The 21641-nt window shown below is 36.1% G+C and overlaps 5 protein-coding genes and 1 pseudogene across 12 annotated transcripts; 1 reads left to right on the top strand and 5 right to left on the bottom strand.

Annotated features, from left to right (window-relative positions):
* Positions 1-73: 73 nt before the first annotated feature.
* On the bottom strand, positions 74-7310 carry TAG1 (membrane bound O-acyl transferase (MBOAT) family protein). 4 transcript variants are annotated; one of them, XM_022876837.2, is made up of 16 exons: positions 6541-7310; positions 6255-6335; positions 6077-6150; positions 5876-5951; positions 5595-5662; positions 4938-5061; positions 4442-4519; positions 3861-3962; positions 3617-3753; positions 2969-3050; positions 2828-2848; positions 2486-2548; positions 2279-2326; positions 1797-1859; positions 1639-1692; positions 74-411 (listed from the first exon to the last, which is right to left on the bottom strand). In XM_022876837.2, the coding sequence occupies exons 1-16, from the start codon at positions 6871-6873 to the stop codon at positions 307-309; spliced, it is 1509 nt and encodes a 502-aa protein (XP_022732572.1). In that variant the 5' UTR covers positions 6874-7310; the 3' UTR covers positions 74-306. The 4 variants fall into 4 exon arrangements, with proteins under 4 accessions (XP_022732572.1, XP_089619289.1, XP_022732575.1 ...); XM_089763163.1 differs by having other exon boundaries at positions 74-366; positions 6541-7263; XM_022876840.2 differs by lacking the exons at positions 5876-5951; positions 6077-6150 and having other exon boundaries at positions 6541-7115.
* Positions 7311-10068: 2758 nt separating this feature from the next.
* Positions 10069-10765, bottom strand: LOC149518600 (eukaryotic initiation factor 4A-6). Its single transcript, XM_089763162.1, has one exon. It carries the CDS (start codon positions 10663-10665, stop codon positions 10318-10320), a length of 348 nt encoding a protein of 115 aa, XP_089619288.1. The 5' UTR covers positions 10666-10765; the 3' UTR covers positions 10069-10317.
* On the bottom strand, positions 10677-16291 carry LOC111284497 (THO complex subunit 6-like; annotated as a pseudogene). The gene is made up of 14 exons (XR_016343242.1): positions 15954-16291; positions 15814-15845; positions 15613-15711; positions 15311-15387; positions 14898-14943; positions 14365-14451; positions 14227-14281; positions 13993-14073; positions 13595-13634; positions 13229-13341; positions 12680-12790; positions 12395-12511; positions 11037-12280; positions 10677-10826 (listed from the first exon to the last, which is right to left on the bottom strand). The product of XR_016343242.1 is annotated as a THO complex subunit 6-like (transcript).
* Positions 10728-11974, bottom strand: LOC149518599 (eukaryotic initiation factor 4A-13-like). The gene is made up of 3 exons (XM_089761605.1): positions 11971-11974; positions 11037-11392; positions 10728-10826 (listed from the first exon to the last, which is right to left on the bottom strand). Exons 1-3 carry the CDS (start codon positions 11972-11974, stop codon positions 10728-10730), a joined length of 459 nt encoding a protein of 152 aa, XP_089617731.1.
* Positions 16292-16401: 110 nt separating the features above from the next.
* LOC111284593 (glycylpeptide N-tetradecanoyltransferase 1) lies at positions 16402-18487 on the top strand. 2 transcript variants are annotated; one of them, XM_022873333.2, is made up of 2 exons: positions 16402-16658; positions 16882-18487. In XM_022873333.2, exon 2 carries the CDS (start codon positions 16943-16945, stop codon positions 18245-18247), a length of 1305 nt encoding a protein of 434 aa, XP_022729068.2. In that variant the 5' UTR covers positions 16402-16658; positions 16882-16942; the 3' UTR covers positions 18248-18487. The 2 variants fall into 2 exon arrangements, with proteins under 2 accessions (XP_022729068.2, XP_022729070.2); XM_022873335.2 differs by having other exon boundaries at positions 16402-16662.
* A 754-nt stretch (positions 18488-19241) lies between these two features.
* Positions 19242-21519, bottom strand: LOC111284594 (uncharacterized). 3 transcript variants are annotated; one of them, XM_089763160.1, is made up of 5 exons: positions 21255-21519; positions 20900-21068; positions 20261-20344; positions 19895-20169; positions 19242-19796 (listed from the first exon to the last, which is right to left on the bottom strand). In XM_089763160.1, exons 1-5 carry the CDS (start codon positions 21300-21302, stop codon positions 19725-19727), a joined length of 648 nt encoding a protein of 215 aa, XP_089619286.1. In that variant the 5' UTR covers positions 21303-21519; the 3' UTR covers positions 19242-19724. The 3 variants fall into 3 exon arrangements, with proteins under 3 accessions (XP_089619286.1, XP_022729071.2, XP_089619287.1); XM_022873336.2 differs by having other exon boundaries at positions 19966-20169; positions 21255-21483; XM_089763161.1 differs by having other exon boundaries at positions 19733-19849; positions 19966-20169; positions 21255-21508.
* Positions 21520-21641: the final 122 nt, after the last annotated feature.

Here is a 21641-nt window from a genome sequence, read left to right as displayed (position 1 = left end):
AAGTTCTATCCCGACCCCCCCCCCCCCCCCAAAACAAAAAAAAAGAACGAGTAAAGTTAATACGGGTACTACATTTGTGGCGTAGGTACTGCTTTATGCTTTCAAAATTGCTTGTGAATTTGTTCATGAAAATCATATATCAAAGACATCAAAGCATCTCAGCAGGTAATGCCATATGATGAAATGAAATATACAAATATAATCCAAAGCAAGCAGAGCAATGCAACATGATAGATAAGTTACCATGCAAAAACAATCTGTGGCAGCTACTGGATCAACTTCCACCAGGTTTTTATAGTAAGTAGTTTAATCTGCTCTCCCTTTGCGATTCATCAAATCATGGTAGTATAAAAGCACACACATTGGCTGACCAAGAATGCAGAAAAAGAACCAGAAAATCATATTTCCCACCTGGTATTGAACAAGAAAAATGTAAATGATCATACCAAAATACACAAGCATTAACATACCACACGAGCAGGATATTCTATTTCTAGGTGATGGTTTATAGAACAGGGTGAAATACAAAAATCCTCCTATGGTTATTTTAAAAGGACACTAAACCCTTAATAGTTTAAAATACCAACATTCCCCCTTGCCCCTCCACTTCTTTAGTCAAACTGTTATCCTATTTAAACCCACTGCCACATCACTTAGATTTTTTGTAGATAAAATTGCCATGCTCTTCTTCTTCCCTTTTTCATTTCTTCTCTGCATTTCATTTTTTGTTTCTCCAAATCTTCCATGTCTCTTGCTTCTTTTCCCTTCATTTTCCTTTCTTTTTTTCTTTTTTTCCATTTTTTGATCTTTGGCTCTCTTCTGCATCCTCATGTTTCTCTCTCTTCTCCCCACACTCTCATTGTAGGTTTTTTCTTGTTCTTTTAATGGAAAATCTTAAGGCTAGGAAAGCAGATGCCAAGTTCTTCCAAATTTGAAGAAAATGGTTCAAGGAGCTCCCTTTCATTTTTTATTTTTTAAATTAAATCTAGCAATTGTTCATTAATAAAACGATTTGAGTTTTTTTTTTTTTTTTCCGTTTACATTAATGCCATTTTGAAACTTGCAATGTGAGTTCTTGTTTTATTGCTTTATGTTACTCTATAAAAAGGCCAGAGAGGAGGAAAAGAAATGACAAAGAAAAAAAACAATAAAAAAAGAAATAATGGCTAATGGTTTGTCTATGAAAGTGGATTTCAAATGGGTAACGGTTTGACTAACATAGTGGATGGTCAAAGGGGGAAAGTTGGTATTTTGAAACTAAAGGGGGTTACTGTAATGTAATCATAAGTGGGTTTTTTGTATTTTATCCTTATAGAACATTAATCCCTTCCTATCCTCAGGCAAAACAAATAAAGGAACAGCAGGAATTATTGTTGTTGCTTTCCGTTTCCTCTCTTCCACTCTGTGGTACCTTGGCTTTTGCTATTACTCACAATAGCAATACAAGACTACAACAAGCCCCCTAACGTACGTACATTCTCAGAATCAAAGAGCCAGTAAATAACTTCTACCCCTTTTTTTCCCTATAATTTAACCTTAAAGATGTTAATGCAGAGTGGAAGCTTGGTAGTGATAAAAATATTATAGAAGAAAAAATCGATTAAGCTTCATAGATACAAATCAAAGTAAAAGGCTTACCATCGAGCTCCTAAACTTGTTTTGCAGATAATTTGTGATCAAGACCAAGGGAACCTGATAAAATTTTAGGAAGAAAAGGAAAGAATAAAAATTTTCATAAATCTCACACCTGATCAGTTCTTGTTCTATTAGTATTAGTACTGGTTCATTATTCTTACCTGAAACATGATGCCGATAAAAGCCCATAACTTAAATATATGGCAAGGAACAGCAATGCAGAGCTGTAATAGAGTAAACACAATAATGAAACAATAGAAGCAAAATCAAATTGGCAAAATATATTTATAGGATGAAGGGATTAAACAAAGCATGCCACATGGTATGACAGGAACAAAACATATCTACTCTTCAATTTATAAACTATTACTGTAAATTGTTTCCTCGTTTCTCCCCTTGGCCCAACGTAAGCTTTGTTCTGTGTACATGGAAAAAATCATAGGAAACAAGCCCTGGCATCTATTCTTTGTTTTTCTTTTTTTGTTCCTTTTTTTTTCCTCTCTGAGTTGCCAGTTATCCTCATTGATAACATCAGGCAGCAATAATGCAAGTTAAATTAAATAATTATTAGAATTTCCACCCTCTTCTCCATCCACAGAAGGCCAGTTAAAAGAATAAATAAAAACTTATGGGAAATACACACCTCATGAAATAAAGCAGAAACCAAGAAGGCAATAATGACCGCAACTCCCTGCATAAGGACAGAAAAGAAAACAAATTAAATAAAAAATAAACAACTGAAGTGAAAAACATCGCCATTGGGAATCAATAACCATATTTCCATCACTTGAAACCTAAAGAGATAAAACTCATGACTAAAATACTGAAGTGTTCAGAAAGGGGAATTCACCTTGGGTATACCATTCCTTAAGCATGGAAAATAGATATGGCGAACCATCCACTTATGAACTGGCTGTAATCAATTAAAATTCAGTCAGTAGTGGAAAATGTAGCTTTTAACTTCTGAGAGTGAAAGGAAAATCAGGAAAATAGCATTTATTGTATGCTACAGTTGAAACAAGAAAATCGTAAAAACAATTAAAATTTTGGCCCATATTAAACCAGTATAATTTGACAGCAATGAGAAGACCAGAAAACTCTGGCAATGACTTGGTATTTATAACAGCGAGTCTGCCAATAAGTTACAGAAAAAAAAAAAAAAGAAACAGATTATCAGTAAAATGAAACTTACCATATTCCACATTCTCCAATACTGATGACAGCCATAAATAGTGAAATCCATGCAAAAAACAAAAAAAGTTCACAGTGAATTTCACCAAAGCATTGAGTGAAATATAGCCCAAGAAAACATTTAAGGGGGTCTAGAACTTACCTCCTCGACAGTTTTTGCATTCCACCAATCTTTATAGAACTCACGATCCCCAAAACGAAGGAGCTCAGCTAGTATATTTAACCTGTATTTGTTATTAAAAATAAGGGTATGCAGCATGCATAATAAATATTATGCTGCCCAAGGTTTTTAAGTGTCCAGAAAAGGCTGATCTTTGTCCATTGTGTGTGTGACCTAATGCATGTGCGTGCCTAAGAGTGTGTATGTGAGCACAAGAATAACGTTTCACGTTAATACTCCATTCTAAGGAGCAGATTCTGACAAAATGGCTAAACAAAGAAACAAGATGCCCCATGGTCAGGAAAGATGATTGGTGTTTCCTAACTCCCTAATATTGTGAAGGAAAGAGATGCTGGCGCTTGAGATTGGTTGGCCACCAGGCGTGCAGAGGAGGTAATTTAACATCTAAGTCAATAAGGTCGTTTGCATGATCATGCAAAGAGCTAATTCACATGTACATACGTGAAAGCAGAAATGAGCAACTTGCTGCAATTAAATGATGAAGTCATGCATATAAAGTGAACACAACTAGAGCTACAAAATTAAAATATGAATTACTTAACAGAAGTCTTTATAACAAACCAAAGAGAAAGAGACTGCATTTTCCAATAACAATAACTGCAGACGTACCAGAGATGAAAAAAGCAGTAGAACATGCAGAGCCACACGTATAAATTTGGAACTGAAAGCTTCAAAACTCTCTCTATGGCATACAAAAGGTTCCCCTTCAAAGGGTGTTGAGAGTTCTGAACAATTGGATTGATATACTGCAGAATCATATATACACATAAAAAATTTTAGCATCTGATGAAAATATTCTGAAACAAAAGGTATAATAAGGAACACTAGTAGCAATTGAAGAATTGGCACCTACCTGTTCTATTATGAAACCCATGAGCCCAGTAAATATTATTAACTTGATAGATTGACGAACCACCCAACTTTTTCGAACAGCTGGTGTACGAGGATAGCTTGGCTGCATGGAAATTCATCAACATTCAAAACAAGTGATTGTCAATATCAAGCCATGTATCAATGCTGTTTAATACAATATAAATCACAATCACAGAAATGTAACACATATTTAAGACAAATCATATTAATAGATTAGGCGTGCAGAGCAAAACAAGCAATGAATAAAACTTATTTTGGTAAGCTAGCAATCAATATTATGCACTTTCAAGCAATAATTGCAGTCTTGCAATAATCAAGAAATCAGCAACATTATCAATCCATCCATCAATACCCCGCCTCAAGAGGAAAGGTGAAAACAAAAGAAACAAAGGATGGCAGTACCAGGATGGATCATAGTCCAAAGTCGTAAGACATGACAAATAAATGAGGTACATAGAATAAATGGATTCTAGCTTGAGCATTGGCAGTCAAACACCCTACAATGCAGCACAAGACAAAGGAAAATATCAGTCTAAGCACCAAAAAGAATATGATTTTTACCTGGTAACATAACGTGGGAGCTACCATGAAGTATACCAAACTCTTGAAGCTAACATCATGCATGTGGTCCGCACCTCTCTAACATCAACAAGAGCATACTGAATGAATCAATAATAATTAAGAAGAAAATATAACATTGTTGAAGTGAAAACAAGGGGGAAGATGGAGAGAGCATTTTCTCTTATTCTAATGAAAATTAAATTGCACCCAATATTTGACAAGATTCGTGATGTGAACCATGAATCATTTTATAATCAACAACTTTTTCAATGCCATATTTCTCAATTCACAACTAAACCCCAAAAACATCATGCATAAATCATTAATCGCACATGGTTCAACTGTCAAAGAGAAAGAGGAACTAAGACGGGAAATAAAAAGAGCTACAAGCTTTTCTCTAAATCAAGTCTGCATAATTTTTCATTTTTTTTACCAACAAATACAAGCATGCTTTTACATTAATCAACCAAGAATTTCAAAAATAATTTCACTGTACCTTTTCAGGTGACTTGGCAAGTGCTCTCATATCATTGTTGGTATGAGCATAGGATACCAATTTTAACCAGACAATACAAGCAAACAGCATCAATGCAACGCCAGATAAAAATGCAGAATCACACCTGCACAACTCAGAGTAAGTCCGATCAATTAACAATTTTCAACAACTGTTCTCTTATTCTTTTAAGAATTTAATGTGATTATTTAATGGGCACAATACAACTACATAAAACCTCAACAACAATATACTTTAAAACGAAAAGAATGAGCCTGACGGGAAAATGCTGTAGGCAAAGTAAGCAATATCAAGCCAGCTTGAAGAAGAACAGGATGAATTGTTAAGTCATGGTTGAGAAAGGGACTTCAAAATTCTTAAATGAGCTTAGCCCTGATATTCATCTGATGCAAACTTACATAAGAGTGTGTGTGCTGTCTGTATAAAAGAAGTTGAGCATCTCTCAATCCTAGTAGGCTAGTGCAATCTAAACCTTGGATAAGTAGACAAAAGTAACATTTTTCAATGCGTGCAATCTAAACCTTGGATAAGTAGACAAAAGTAACATTTTTCAATGCTAAGTATATTATCAATAGATAACTATATCTTGGAATAAAAAGAAATTCAAATGATAAAATGTAAGGAAAAAAGAAAGTTCACCTGAGAATAACAATCACTGGATACAAAACCACAGTTGTGCTAATGATTACATGAAGAAAAACAACAACCTGCAATATAGAAATTAGCAGTCAACTTTCTGAAGCTTCAATAAGACAATGTGTTGTCTTGTTCTCTAGGAAGAATTAGTACACTTCGTAAAGGTCTGAAGCCAAACATATGAAACAGCAAAACAATTTCTTGATTGCCGGTTCTATTCCATCGAAATTTCAAGTAAAAAAAGAACAAGAGCAATAGCTGCAGCCTTCAGTCGAAACACTTACAGGTTCAGTTATATAATTCTGTTGCACCAACTTTTCAACCACAAAAGCAGCGAGTGGGAAAATTGGAAGAGTAAGACTGCAATGTGAACCAGCAAGCAGAACATAATAAGCTAAATGATGATCAAGCCCACAAAATCAACATGAAAACAATACATTCTTAGCAAAAGGTAAAAAATTAGGATTAGATCAAGGAGGCATTACCAACACATAAAAAGAGGCCAATCACTCAACGATCTCGAACTAAACCAAAAACCAGATCTAATCAACCACCCATACTGCAGCATTTATCAACAACAACCACAACAACAATAATAACAAGCCATTAATCCATAAACCATAAGTCCATAACCCCCAATAATACTAAAATTTAAACACAAACCTTCATTAGGTTTTCAATAATAAGCCGGCTGTTTACAGCAACAAGCACTACTACACAGAGGTTGAACAGGCCTGCATGACTCTGATATGATGTTAAAAAAATCACCTATCAGAGCTTCTAATAAAATATAGCAAACCTAAATTAACTACCACAGCAACTAACATTTTTTTAAAGTTAAAATAATATTAAAAAACTTAAAATTCAACAGACGTAAAAGTTCCAGAAAAAAGAGCGCTCTACTTTAAACCAATGACCATCTCAAATGAGAGCACGTGTAAATAAAAACCTGTTTGAAGATGGCGTCAGAACTGAGAGGGCTTTCTTTGATCCTCCGATGAGCAGGAACACAAGGCCGATACGTGAATCTTATATCGGAACTTGTTGGAATCTCGTTGGCTTTTTCTCCAACGTTACTCGTGAAATTGGCCGATTCTACTCGATCCTGGTAGTCCACGGCCTCGCCGTTTCCCGAATTGTCCGGAGCTCTGATTCCGGCGCCGTTGGTGGCGTTTGTGGTTCGACGACGAAGTGACAAGAGATCAAGATCTGAGTCGCTGTGAGAGGTGCTGATCACCGTCGCCGTGCTCCCTAAAATCTCCGGTGACTCGGATATCGCCATTCAAAAAACTAACAAAAACAGGAAAGAGAAAGAGAGTTCTAGAAAGAAGAAGGTTTAGCGAGTTGCAATAAAATCAAAAGCATGTGCATAAATAACTATTCATTCCTAAAAAGCACAGATGATTGAAAAAAAAATTTTCAGAAAATTTCAAAAGCAGATGGCAGAGACAAAGGCTTAATTTCGCGAAGTGGCTATGAACGAACGCAAACTTAAAATGGTTTTCGGTGTCAATTAAACCCGACAACTATATTTAAATCATTATTTTTTAATATTAGAGGAAAAGAAAAGGGTGATGACAAAACGGTAGGTGTTGAGCCTTGAGAGGTGAAGAAAGACAAAAGGAAAGTTCTGAAAACTTGTAAATGAGCCGCTTTCGTCATTTGGAAGTTTGCTCCTTTTTTTTTTTTTTTTAAAGCAAACGCAAATATTCTTTGAGCAAAATGAGGCGGTGCAAAACGGGCCTGGAAAGTGGAAAATTCATTTGTACGTTGCCACGTTGCATCTTCCGATATTATTTTATAGAACCGTCCATTAATTACCCCTTTTTTCCATATTTATTTATTTTTACATGTACTTATTACTTAATCAATCCATCAAATTTAGATGATTGATTCACGTGGGCATGCAATTTTATTTATTTTATAAAATTATTTCTACCATTAAAATAAAAAATTATAAATTTAAATTTATTATATCACCTTACACTCATATATCAATTTAACGAGAAATATGAGTTCAAATTTTGTCCGTTTCTTTGCTGTAAAAAATTAAGAAGGAAAATTCAATGAGTCTATTTGTAAAAAATAAATTATTATTACTATTATTATTATATTCGTAATATATGAGTATTGTGTCATGGGTCGAGACTTAAGTTTTGAATTCGTGCGATTTTGAGATCTGAGCATTCACTCTTTCGATGTCCCAGATCAACTTTTCTGCCATGGTTCACACACTTGTGAGGTATTGTCCGCTCTGACCCCTCTGACCTCACGGTTTTATCCTACAAAAAGCATCTCATAAAGTTGAGGTGGTGAGAACCCTTATATACCTCAGTGACTTTTTTATTATGTTCGATGGGGGATTCAGGACTCCTCTTTAGGTCCGTGACATTCTCCAGCATCCAACCTTGTGACGCCTTCGTCACGGAGGCTGATCACCCTGCCTACCTCCCTTAAGGTGCTTGACGTGGATCGAACGGTTTAGGGTTGACTCTTATACTACTTGTCACGGGTCGACACTTAAGCTCCGAACCCGCGCGGTTCCGAAACCCGGGCATTCACCCTTTCGGTGTCCCAGATCAGCCTGATTGCTACGGTTCACACCCTTGTGAGATATTGTCCGCTCTGGCCCCTCTGACCTCACGGTTTTGTCCTACAAAAGGCGTCTCACAAGGAATACTCCAGTGACCCTCCTATTATGTTCAATGTGAGATTTATGACTCTTCTTTAGATCCATGACATTCTCCTTCACCCAAACTCCTGACGCTCTCGTCACGGAGGCTGACCACCCTGCCTGCCTCCCTCGAGGTGCTTGACGTGGATCGAACGGTTTAGGGTTGATTTTGATACCACTTATCACGGATCGAGACTTAAGCTCCGAACCCGCGCGGTTTCGGGACTTGAGCATTCACCCTTCCGGTTTTTCAAATCAACCTTCCTGCCACGATTTACACCCTTGTGAGGTATTGTCCACTCTGACCTCCTGACCTCACGATTTTATCCTACAAAAGAGATCTCATAAGATTGAGGTGATATGAACCCTTATATATCTCAATGACTTTCTTATTACGATCGACGTGAGATTCAAGACTTCTTATTAGATCTATGACAATTGCATTAGGCTATTAGTAATAGTAGTCTCAAGCACAAATTTGGGTAATTCCGTATGGAAATGGAAGTCTTGTGATGGAATGCCCGTGGACTGATGAAAGAACCATTGACCAAATACGTGTTTCTTAATGCATTCAGACTCTATTCAACTTTCTTAATTGGGAAGAAAAATACAGACGCTGACTACAACTAAATGCCCCACACGTTTGTTATAACTTTTTTGGATTTTTACTATTATTCTTTATATTTATGTTTCATGTTTCAAATTTCAATTTGAAGTATATTATTTACTACTTTTTTGTCCCTTATTTATTTATTTATTTTAGATATTCTAAAATTATGTTTTTTTTTACATTTAAAATTTTTATTTGTTTATATTTAAAAATTATTTTTAGTTTTTCATTTTATTTTTATACTAAAAATTAGGAAACTTTAATTTTATAAAAATTTTTAATTTTAATATTAAATACATTAAAATTAAATTTTTTTTAATTCTATGAAATTTGAAGATACTTTTATAAAAACATAATTCTATTTAGACTAAAAGAAAAGAAAATCTGTTACATAAACGTTGAACATGCCAATTGTCTCCGCCATCGGTCCAAAGGGTGCCACCCGCCTTTTCCAATGATTGAGAGTTAATAGCAACGATTTTCTGACACAGAAGTTAAAGCCAATTCTCATCCCGGTCTTGAAGACACCAAATTGTTATCGAACTTCTGCCATGACAGTTTCAGCCCACTGCCCCACAATCCAGAATGTCTTTCTGTTCAATTCTGGATAATATTCTGTTCCTATGTGAATAGATAATAACTATATTAATAATAATAGTATTCTGTTTAATAATTATTTTCTCATTGGCCATTGCATAGAAAAATGTAAAAAATAAACAAAAAAAATCTTTAAATATGATATCCATGCAGACCATCTTATTTAAATAAAGAAATTGAAGAGAAGGCTTATGATTTAAGAGATTAATATTTGATTGTAAGGAGTAAAATATTTAGCGACCCAGAATAAACAGCGCAAGATACTTGCAAAATATGGTCAAAACTGCCAACATGCATGCTTTCTCTCCTAAAGCAAATTTTGCATCTAGTAATAACTAAACAAAAATAAATATATCCCATTGATTATCTATTGAATTAGTTGATATGTCATTAAAATTAGTATATAAAAACTATAAAATCAATATAGTATTTGGAGATTGTAGATTTAAGAGAATTTAAGTTTATAAGATGCTTTGAAACTAAATATGTAATAGGATAAAAATTTTAGGATAGATTAAAATTTTCAAAACAAAGAAACAAAAATAAATGTCTCAATATATTTTAAACCCCAAACAAAAACCTAAAATAACCAGGTAACTTACAACAACAATTGCCCACATTACTAATTGGGTTCCAGATTGCAAAATGTAAGTACTCAAATCACTAAATAATCAGATATTCAAAAAACCTTAGATTTAAGAGCCTACAAAGGAATGCAAGCGAGGGGCTAAAAGAGAAGGGGGAAAAAAAAAAAGAAGAGAATAGAAGCAAAAACATAACAAAGAAACTTGCTATGCAGCTTCCACTTGCTCCAAACTCCACTACTAATGGATGGCAAAATCTCATCAGAGGAGATCAGCAACACTTGCTGGTAACTCCTCAATAACCACATTATAGAACTTATGGATGTCAAACAACATCCTTTCATCATCCTTTGTCACAAAGTTGATTGCAACACCGTTCCTCCCAAAACGTCCACTTCGTCCAACACGATGAAGGTAGTACTCCGGTTGTGTTGGGACATCATAGTTTATAACAAGAGAGACTTGCTGGACATCAATACCACGAGCAAGGAGATCAGTGGTTATGAGAACACGAGATGACCCAGAGCGAAATTCTCGCTTGATGATATCTCTTGTATTCTGGTCCATATCTCCATGTGTGGCAGAGACTGTATGGTCTCTGCTCCGCATTTTGTCGGTCGGCCAGTCAACCTTGCGTCGGGTGTTTACAAAAATGACACTCCGAGTAATGGCTAAGGTTTCATAAAGATCACACGGAGTCTGGTGATCTCAAGGGCCTCAGGTGGCATTGTTGCAGAGAAGACACCCACTTGCACTTTTGGAGGCAGAAGCTGGAAAATGTCATAGATCGGATTGCAAGAAATTTTCAATCAGAACAAACATTATTCAAGTGTAAATCTCCTTATGTTCAATGACAATAAGTTTGAGTTTATAGGAAAGAGAAAAAGAGATGGCATGTCATTCGTCGAAAATTGAAGGAAAAAAAAAAAAACCAAGAATAAGATTAAAACATGAGATAAAGATTATGCGATAAAAATGACCTGATCCTTGAAATCTCGCGACAGCATTTCATCCGCCTCGTCTAACACAAACAACTTAATGTGGTCAGCACGAAGTGACTGCCTCCGCAACATATAAAAAACACGACCAGGAGGGCCAACAACAACATGCACACCACTGGCTAAGATGCGTTGGTCTTCACTGACACTGGTATCACCAACATGAGCATGAACCTTGACACAAAGATAGTCTCCCAGTGCTCGCATAACCTTCTCAATCTGCTGAGCTAGCTCCCTAGTGGGTGCCAAAACCAAGGTCTGGCATTCCACCAAACTATAATCAAGTTGTTGCAGAATTCCAGAACAAAATGTCGCAGTCTTTCCTGTCCCCGTTGAGCCTGTTGAATCACATCAAGTCCCCTTGCAAAAGGGAACAATTCCTCTTTGCATAACTGTAGTTGAGATGATAATCGATGAAAATCGAAAAGTTTAAATAATTAAGAGAAGCTTCTTAGAATATGGGTTTCGATGACATTAAAGTTGTCTTTCCCAAACTCCTCGGATCAACGCCTCGGAGTTTTAAGGAAAAAGATGTTTGAGAATAGGACAGCGAAGTGGGAGTCAGAGAAAACTGACAAAGGGCTTTGGTCTAAACTAATATATATGTAGTTGCCATCGTCCCTTCGAGCCGTGGGCCTGAAACGTTCTTTTACTTAGGTTTCCAAATTTGCCCCTCGGTTCGTAAACCGAGTCAAATTATTATGGTATTTTAAAAGCATTTTGATATGGATCATAAATACTCCTTTTTTTTTTTTTTTGTAAAGAGAAAGAGTTGCTCTTTAGTTAGCATTTTTTTTTTATTTTTCAATTTATTATTTGTTTCTTTGAAGAAAATGATAAAGACATTAATTTTGGCCCTTTGATTATACTTTGAAAAGTAAAGGAGAAAAAAAAAAATAATGAAGGAGATCCTTACGCATCCGCTAAACGGACAAACTTCAAACACAGAATGGACCCACGTAGGAAATACAATCAATCAAAACTCCAGAATCATGTCTACCAAATCAAAATATAAAATCGTTAATTTTATAGTACGAAGTTCTATAAAAGTCAAAGCCACTTTAGATGGCACCAAGTACGATAGTCAAAGCATTATTTTAACATTAGTTTCTGGTTGTGGTAGATCTCAGTGAATTTTAAACACAATGGCTGCGGAATGTGCACAAATGACTTCCAAACTGTGATATGACATCTACAAGATCCCCATAACCACCCATTGCAGTAACCTGACAAGAAAAAGTTTGTCGAAACATGAAAAGTAATAAAAAAAAGTTCAAAACAAAGAAGAAAAACTAATAGAAAGCGGCGCTGAGTGGAAATGGAAATTAATTGGAACATACACCAGATGGGTGCAAAGAGACTGAAAACGCTGATTGAGAAGCACATTGGATCTGCGTAAGTATCATTCCATTTATATCAAAACGGCTGAGTACAGGGTCTGCACCAACAGCTAATATCTGAATTGGCAACATAACAATTATTAGGTTGAAAGAACGGAAGTTGTGATCGCATCCTGTAATTTGAAAGTGCTGCATAACTGGATGAGTCTAGGAACAATTTTGGGTAACAGAAAATTGATTGGAAGTCAAAGACTTGGTCTGGTCGAGAAACCAACTCCCACTTACTTGATTGTCATCAAACACTATATCCTGTATGGATGCACGGCTGGAAATACTTGAAATGCATTCAGAAGCAGGGAGATTCCAGATCGACAAACTTCGACCACTGCCACAAGCCTGTCAAGTTAAAATCTTGATTAAAAGATGTTCAATGGGGAACCTCAAAACAACATAACAAGTGGTAAACTTGTACCGTAATTCTGCTTTATTTGATTCTGCCTACTTGAAGAAAACCATTTGGACATAATTAAATTGGTATTTGAAAGATCTTTGCTAGAGAGGGGAAAAAGAAGTGCTCATAAGACCCCAGAATATGAATCCCTCCAATGAAACAAATAACAATAGACTTCAACTGCTGAAGTCTAAGAAATTATACCTAGGTAACTGAATTCTAAGAGATTTAAATGGTCACAGCCACTAGTGACAAGAAGGCCTTTCATTTATCGTTATCAAAGGCCAAATCTTTTATGGGATTCATATAACCATATTTGTATGGTATTTATAATGAGAAACAATATAAAAAAACTGAAAAAATTTCACCACTTAAGCTCTTACCAACCAGCTCTCACTTGCATCCAGAGCAATGCAGCTAACACAGGAGATGAGCCCCTTCAACTTCTTATCCTTCAGTGGGTCAATTACTTTAACGCATTTTCCACTTTTGCAATCTATGTAAAACCATATATTAGTCAGGTTGCTAGAGGTGACATGGCAATGGGTTAAGTTGTTTGATATGGTCATTATTCAAGAATATATGTAACACATCATATGGAAAAATTATTTCATCTAGCCATGTCAATCAGATTTCACATTAAATATCTTCTGAAGCTAGAACTAGCATAATACAGAGTAAGCTAATTGCAACATAAGAGCAAACTAGCTCTCTGTAACCCTTGAAAATAAAAAGACAATATTGTTTACCCCAGATTCGTGCAGTCCCAACCTCTGAACCAGTTATAATCTGAAAAACAAGAAAGATGATAGATTGAGAAGTTTGCTTTGTATCTCATGTATCAACTTTAGATACATAGATGGCTATGGTCACATAAACCAGATGGTAATAGCACAACAGGACCTCTTTTTTTTTTTTTTTTTTTCTTGAGTAACAATATCGTTAGCATATAGGATAAATAACCTTGGTTGATATGAATAAAATGACAACCCCAAAAAAGGTTCATTATTGTCAATTGATAACAAGACACCAAGACTTGAGCTAAAAGGATTACATTATGGCAGGAAGGATTATTAATCCAGCTGTCTGAAAGAAAAATTAAACTAACAACCAAAATAGAGAATCATGAAGAGAGAAAAAAGCTGACCTGATTGGAAGAGGCACGAGCTAATATACAATGCAAATAGTCTAGATGCCCCTTAAAAACCATTTTGATTTCACCTTTCTCCTGAAATGCTCCATTAGAAAGGATGTTAAGAGTCACAGCAGGTAGCAAAACGAAGGGAGGAATTTAAAGATATATCCAATGAAAAAGGAAAACATTAACAATCACTTCTCAGACAAAACATGAGGAACAGATTCATTTTGAACAAAAACATACCACATCCCAGCAATATGCACAAGAATCACCAGCAGCAGAAAAAATGAATCCCCCCCTGTTTTAGTAGAGAGTGGAAAGAAGAAATAAATTCATAAAACATAATTTGCCACAAATATAAGTAATGTCAGTATAACCTACAAATTAAAAGGAAAGGTTTTAAAAACCTGAGGATCAACAGCAATCGCATTATTCTCAGGAATTGGAGAGAGAGCACCCCATGGACCTCTGAAAACAGCAATTAGAAAGTTACACACCAAGAAAGGGGGAAATTAGTTGATTAGACAGAATAGAACAATATCAAGTAATCCTTTTCCAGAGACTTCATTGTTTTGCCAAAATGAAAAAACAGCAGACCTGAGAATAACATTTAGCGAGCTCAACACCAAGAGAGAATATAAGCGGAAGAAAACAATATATCACAGGTTCAAAACCACGCATAGGCTTAGACAAAAAATGTTTTACGAATTCCTTTTGAACTCAAACAGGAGCACATCTGCATAAGGCATGTCTTATACATCAGAAACTACACGCATGATCAAACCCACATAATACAAGAGTGAAGGGAGCAAATGGAGTGAGAGTCTAAGATCAACTACTAATGAAGAAGTAGAAAGATATGCATTAAAACAAACAAGAGGATCTTCTATAAGTTGTGAATTTGGATTACTCACTTATGTTGGGGATTGACCAAGTCAATCACTGGCTTCATATGATTTCCTGCAAAAACATCAAATAAAATTGGCAAATTAAACACATTCAACAAAAAGCAACAAATAACATCATTGAATAATAAGTATGACATGTTGACAACCCACACCAAAACACATGCAAAATTGAGTTCCCAACCCAGAGGAGCATTTGAATGACATGAAAATACCCACCGGTTCTACTCAATCTAAGATTCAAAGACCAAGAATGGTAAAACAGATGGCCAGCATTTAAATTGAAAAGAAATTTTCAAATCACAACAAGAGAAAAAAATAATGACACAATTTTCTTTTCTTCCACATTAAACAGTAGTCTCACATAATTTTAAATGCTATCTTGTTAAAAGAACAAACTACACAGTTCCAAAATCTGATACCTTGAAAGGTGATGGGCACCTCCGATTCTATAAATTCCTTCCACTTCCATCCTTTAATTTTACCATCATCGCCACAACTGCAAAAAAGCTTCAAGAATGTAAGATGCAATAACCGAAGGGTCACTGATTAGGGATGAATTCTAATCAAACTTGGTTAAGTTAATGAACAACAGCAAGATTCAACTCAAGCTTGAAATAAGCCCAACCAAGCTACACAAAACAGTTTGCCAATCTTAATGCACACAATTAAATGCAACAAAAATGAGAAAGGATAGATTTTATTGCATCATATTTAATTAAACCTTAATAACAAAGAATCTTCTCCATTGCCGTAGAATTTCACATCATAGGCAGGTCCATCATGCGCTTCAAGGAATCCCTCTGGCTCTGCTGGTAGCAACCTCTTAAATTCTACCACAATCCAAAGCACAATCGTTTACTATTACTCAAATTGAAAACAGTCATTAATTAATTAACAGTGGATTGAGAGACAGTTGGTTTACCGTTGAGCCCCAGCAATGCAAAAACCAATCGGCTTCAAGCAAAAGCGAAATTCAAGTGAGAATCATTTCTATTCTTTCAAGTAAATTAGGTTTTTTTTTTATTATTTATGATTCGAAAATGAAGGAAGAGAAGGTCTCACGAGTTTAGAGACACAAGAGGAAATGGTGTAAGAAGCGATCGAACCATCGCTGGAAGCGACGACGACGCATTCCGGGTTAGGGTTCAAGGAAGGAGCCAAACGGTTCGGAATACGGTTCGGGTTTGGATCTCTCTTTCCCTTAATATGCTCTCCCTGTACGCTTCTTGGTCCCAGTTTGTTGCATCCCCGCACATTTTTCTTAATTATGAATGTTAAATCGGGTACGCGTTCGGAGCTCCGAGCAGCTCTGCCTTCTGTTCTCTTTACTGAAACTCCTGAGCTTTAACTGAAGGAGACAGAGTACTGTGGAGGGAAAGGTTGGACTGGACTCATCCCAACGATGTCGTATTTGAAAGCAAAAAAAAAAAGGGTCAGTAGCCCAAGGTTCATTTGGGCCTTTTGGGCTAAGCCAGAGTTTTTAAAAGAAAATTAGGTAGGAAATGCCGTCGTCCAGTTGGTTCACAAATCAATACACCGTATTCTTCACTGTTGCCATTCACTAAGACCGGCATCTTCAAAGCCGCTGCCTTGAAGAAAACCCGAAAGGCTCTCCCTTTGCGTGAATAAACCTAACAAAAACTAATCTTTCTATTACTTCGGCTTTGGAGATCTGATTTTGTATTTTCTCATCTCAAAATCTGCCCTACAAATCTCTCAACATTTCCCAGATTCAGAATCTGCTAAAGTTTTGTCCTTTGAAACCGAGTAAGTTACGTATTTCTCATAATGTTTTCAACTTAATCTCGCAGATCTATTATCTTCTTGCAAAGTTTTGGTTGATGTTGTTTCAATAGATTTATTTGGTAGGACGGAGTTAATTTGATAGCAATAAATTCAATAGTTTTATAGATTATGTTCTTGCTAGTTGCTGAGATTTTTTGCTCTGTTTTTAATTTGGACATACATATGTTTTCTTCTGTCGATTCAGGTATATTTTGAGAAAATAGCTGAGACATTCAAAAGTAGCTGAAATTAATTGATTGCCTGAAATGAGTGATAACAATTCACCACCTGGGTCACCCAAACAAAACCCAGATCAGAATTCTGAGACTAACCCAATTCCCAAAGATGATAGCTCACTGGAAACCATAGTTCGAAGGTTTCAGGAATCCATGTCCTTAGCAAAAAGACACAAATTTTGGGAAACTCAGCCTGTTGGTCAATTTAAGGATGTTGGGGACACAAGTTTACCTGATGGCCCGATTGAGCCCTCCACCCGATTGTCTGAAGTGAAACAGGAACCTTATAACCTTCCAAGTCCGTATGAATGGACCACCTGTGATATGGATTCGGAAGATACTTGTGCCGAGGTTTACAATCTTTTGAAGAACAATTATGTCGAGGATGATGAGAATATGTTTAGGTTCAATTATTCCAAGGAGTTTCTTAGGTGGGCTTTGCGCCCTCCTGGTTATTACAAGAGCTGGCACATTGGGGTCCGTGCTAAAGCTTCGAAGAAGCTTGTGGCTTTCATTACCGGTGTCCCTGCAAGAATAAGGGTGCGGGATGAAGTTGTGAAGATGGCTGAGATCAATTTCTTGTGCGTTCATAAGAAGCTGAGATCAAAGAGACTTGCACCCGTGATGATTAAGGAGGTTACTAGGAGAGTTCACCTGGAGAATATTTGGCAGGCAGCTTATACTGCTGGAGTTATTCTTCCAACACCAATTACTACTTGCCAGTACTGGCATAGGTCTTTAAACCCCAAGAAGCTTATTGATGTTGGCTTTTCTAGGCTTGGTGCAAGGATGACAATGAGCCGAACCATTAAACTCTACAAGTTACCTGATTCTCCGGCCACCCCTGGATTCAGAAAGATGGAGCTTCGTGATGTCCCTGCTGTTACTAGACTGCTAAGAAACTACTTGAGCCAGTTTATTGTTTCTCCAGATTTTGATGAGAATGATGTGGAGCATTGGCTACTTCCTACCGAGGGTGTCGTGGATAGTTACCTGGTTGAGAGTCCAGAGACGCATGAGATAACTGACTTCTGCAGCTTCTACACTCTTCCCTCATCTATTCTTGGCAACCAGAACTATTCTGTTTTGAAAGCTGCCTACTCTTACTATAATGTCTCCACTAAGACTCCACTGCTTCAGTTGATGAATGATTCTCTTATTGTTGCTAAGCAGAAGCGTTTTGACGTTTTCAATGCTCTGGATGTCATGCATAATGAGTCTTTCCTCAAAGAATTGAAATTCGGACCAGGTGATGGGCAACTTCACTACTATCTCTATAATTATCGGATACGAAATGCCTTGAGACCATCAGAGCTTGGTCTTGTACTCTTATAGTTTGGTATGTTTCAGCTTTGGTGCTGCAGTTTTTTCATTTCCAAATTAGGTTTGGATTGCATCATATTAATTGTCGCACTGCATCCGCAGCCAAGGATCCGGTTTGCAGTGCATGCAAGAGCAGCCTTTGTTGTGTTATTGAGCTTTAATTGCTTAGGCTAATACAATATTGCTTTTGACAATGCATATTGTTCTATGGACGCCAATAATGTTGAGATTTTGCATGTGGTTTGTTTCTCAGTCTTTGCAATACTCTTGCTGTTTTTCATTGTTTTTTCTGCTTGATGTCCTTGTTTCGATTAATCCCTTTAAACATTTGACAAAGCTGCAACACCGCGGTTATTTCATTAATTTATTTGGTAATGAAATTTTGGTGTGGTCGACACTTGCATGCACTATGGCAGAGTGTTGGATTTTTAGTTCCAAGGCCACGGTTCAAATCCTAGCTACTTCGATTATCTAAGTTCAGGATTCAATGTTTGTACGAGAATTCTAGATTTCGAAAATTAGTCACATTCATTACTATTAGAGTTAGTAATTTAAAATACAACATGAATTAGATACGTAAAAAAGATATAAAGATGATATGATTTAAAATTTTAATAATAATTATAATAAAAAATATTTAATGTTTTCATTTGGACAAAATATGACAAATTTTATATAAAACATAATATAAATATATAAATTTTGATATTTTACATTATATAAATATTAAATCATAAAATCTAATCACTATTGCTCCTTTCTGTTCAAATTTGCGAATTTAAGTAATTATCATTAACCTTACCTTTCCTATTGCAAATTTAAGTAATTAATCATAAGTAATTAAATCCATATATATTTTATTGCAGGATGTGGCAAGGATTTCTTGGTTCTACTCTTTCCTCTGCCGATGTTGTTCTGTTTGCCTTCTACATGTTTGTTATAGCACCGAATGATATGAGAATGTGCCTTGTCAGGCACCTACTCTCAGATCCAACTGGATTAACTATGATAAGAACATATCGCATAGCATAGATGGTATCTTTTTGCGTTTCATCCCTTGTTTGGTTACATTTTGAATTGCCATTCAAGCAATATGAGGAGCCTATCCACCCATAAAAATAAATAGACATCTGTATATTCATACAGTTACATGTATATCCATAACTAGTAACTATCCTTTCCTATTGACAACTGTAGAATTTTGTAGCATTTCATTTGATCGTAAATTGTAGCCTTTCTGACTGATATGATTTTGATCATCATCCCAAAAACCCACTGGGAAATTCAAGCAAGCTGATTCGGGATTTGGTTATTACATCCTTGTTCATCTATAGCAAGTTGCCAGTCCCAATGGCATGGTATGAACACTTGGCATTATCGATTATTATGTACATTTTTTTTTTATCCTGGGAGAGAAAGGGACCTGGGATATCTCTAGAAATCCAAGCTTTGAATGCCAAAACATCTCAGACATCAACTTGTGTAAATTCTAGTGCATTAGCATCTGGATCTCGTGTAAAGATTGCTGGCCTACCAGATCGGCTAAGTGTGTAGGGAATACCTGCAGAACGATATTGACATAACATATCCTCATTCCTTTTGTAAACTACAGAGCTACATAAGAAATCTGCCATTAAAAAGCTTGAAACAAAAAGGTACCATGAAAATAAATATACACCGAGATATTGCTTGGCAAAGATGACTGTGGACACAAGGAAAAAGGATTTTACCAGCATTGTCAAGGATTGCTTGCAGCTTAGATACATCCCGAATTGCAATACAAGCATGACGGTCTCGGCCCCCATGTTCAGGTCTTCCGGTTAAGGGGTCTGGATTTGGAAGTTCCATCAAATGAATCATCTCAGAACCCACCCACAACCAAGCACCTCTGTATGGAAGCTTATCATGTGGCCTAGCCTCATTTATTTCAAGACCTAATTCAACATTTAGAAGCGGATGCTCAATTTACAATTCTCCTCTCTTACCAAACAAATGAACATTGTAGTACGGAAAAGGGAAGCATACCTAAAATATTCTGATAAAATTGAAGCGATGTTTCCAGGTTTTCACACAGAATTCCAACATGGTGAACACCAATAACTCCATAATCTACATCAATGACAAAATTAAATGTAATTTCATCGAAAATTGGAAAAGCAAAAAATGTAGAAGAAATCAACAATTTATGCTTTTCTGAAAGTTTTCAAAATGAATATCAATTCTATTTTGCCTCTGAAGTCCATGGCACGGTGGCAAACTATGAGCTATGGCTATGGCACCATCGCCACAGAGTCAGCAAATAACAAAAAACAAGAGACTTGCATTCATTCATTGCGTTTTATAAACTAACTAGGAATATCAAATTTCCATTTAGGAAAAACCGTATGAAACATGTTTGATAAGGAGACTATGTTTTATAAATCAGAGAAAACATGAAACACAAATGAAATGTTAATTTTTGTTTAATACTTGTAAATAAAAAATTTCAAAGATGCTCGAAAACCCAGATGAGCAATAACAGGGGTAGAATAGAACTGATGCCGATTTCATTCTCTGTTTCAGCTCTGAATAACTTACACAAATCATGGCTTCCAAGACTATATTTGCGTTCCCTGAGATCAGACATTCAACATAGACAGCAAATTACTGAATAGGAGCAGTTACCTATCTTGTCATTGATACCAGCTGATTCTTTCTCAAGTACACTTCCTTCAACAGAACCCGTAGCTTTTGTCTTGAAACATAACCCTTGACATCTCCCATTGCCCAAAACAGTTTGGGAATTTTTTAATGGTGTATTTGGAGAGATTGCACTAAAACTTGTACGATTCAACTGCCAACCGAAAACAAAGAAAGGGAAGAAAAGGGTGTTAAAAGAAAGGGTTGAATAATCAATCTCATAAGATCAGCTCATCAAATTCAACGTGGTTTCAGGTAAATCTTAATCATTTACCTGAACATAAAATTAAGTCAATGATAGAATTTCAGTACAAATCTATTTGGTAGCTGACGAAATTACCTTAGGTTGCAAAGAAATTGCTGCGGAGGGACTGAGAAGAGAGGCCATGGCTTCACTTTTTTTGGTTGCTCGTTTCTCTTTTCTGTTTTTGGAACCTTTTTGAACCCAATGTGCAAAGTTAAACCATTCATTAATTCCTGGCTCAGGATTTTCACAAATGAACAGAAGCCACAACCACAAATTGAGAATTGGGATAATAATGCAAAAAAAATAAAATATAGGCCCATCATGTAAATAACATTAATCCTTGCTCATCTGACAAAAGGAAGAGAAAATTTGAATCTGAAGTTGTGTCATGTGTGCCGTGTGCGTGGAACCGTGGAAAGTCAACTGCCATGTTCGTTGAAAAAACGAGCGGGAATTCAGAAGACTAATTAACCAAGTGAT

This window comes from Durio zibethinus, chromosome 6, assembly GCF_047325235.1.
Source record: "Durio zibethinus cultivar Kanyao isolate XHJ-2024 chromosome 6, ASM4732523v1, whole genome shotgun sequence".
NCBI classification, from domain to species: domain Eukaryota; kingdom Viridiplantae; phylum Streptophyta; class Magnoliopsida; order Malvales; family Malvaceae; genus Durio; species Durio zibethinus.
The sequence above is the reverse complement of the archived record's forward strand: the minus strand, read 5'-3'. Positions and strand labels throughout refer to the sequence as shown.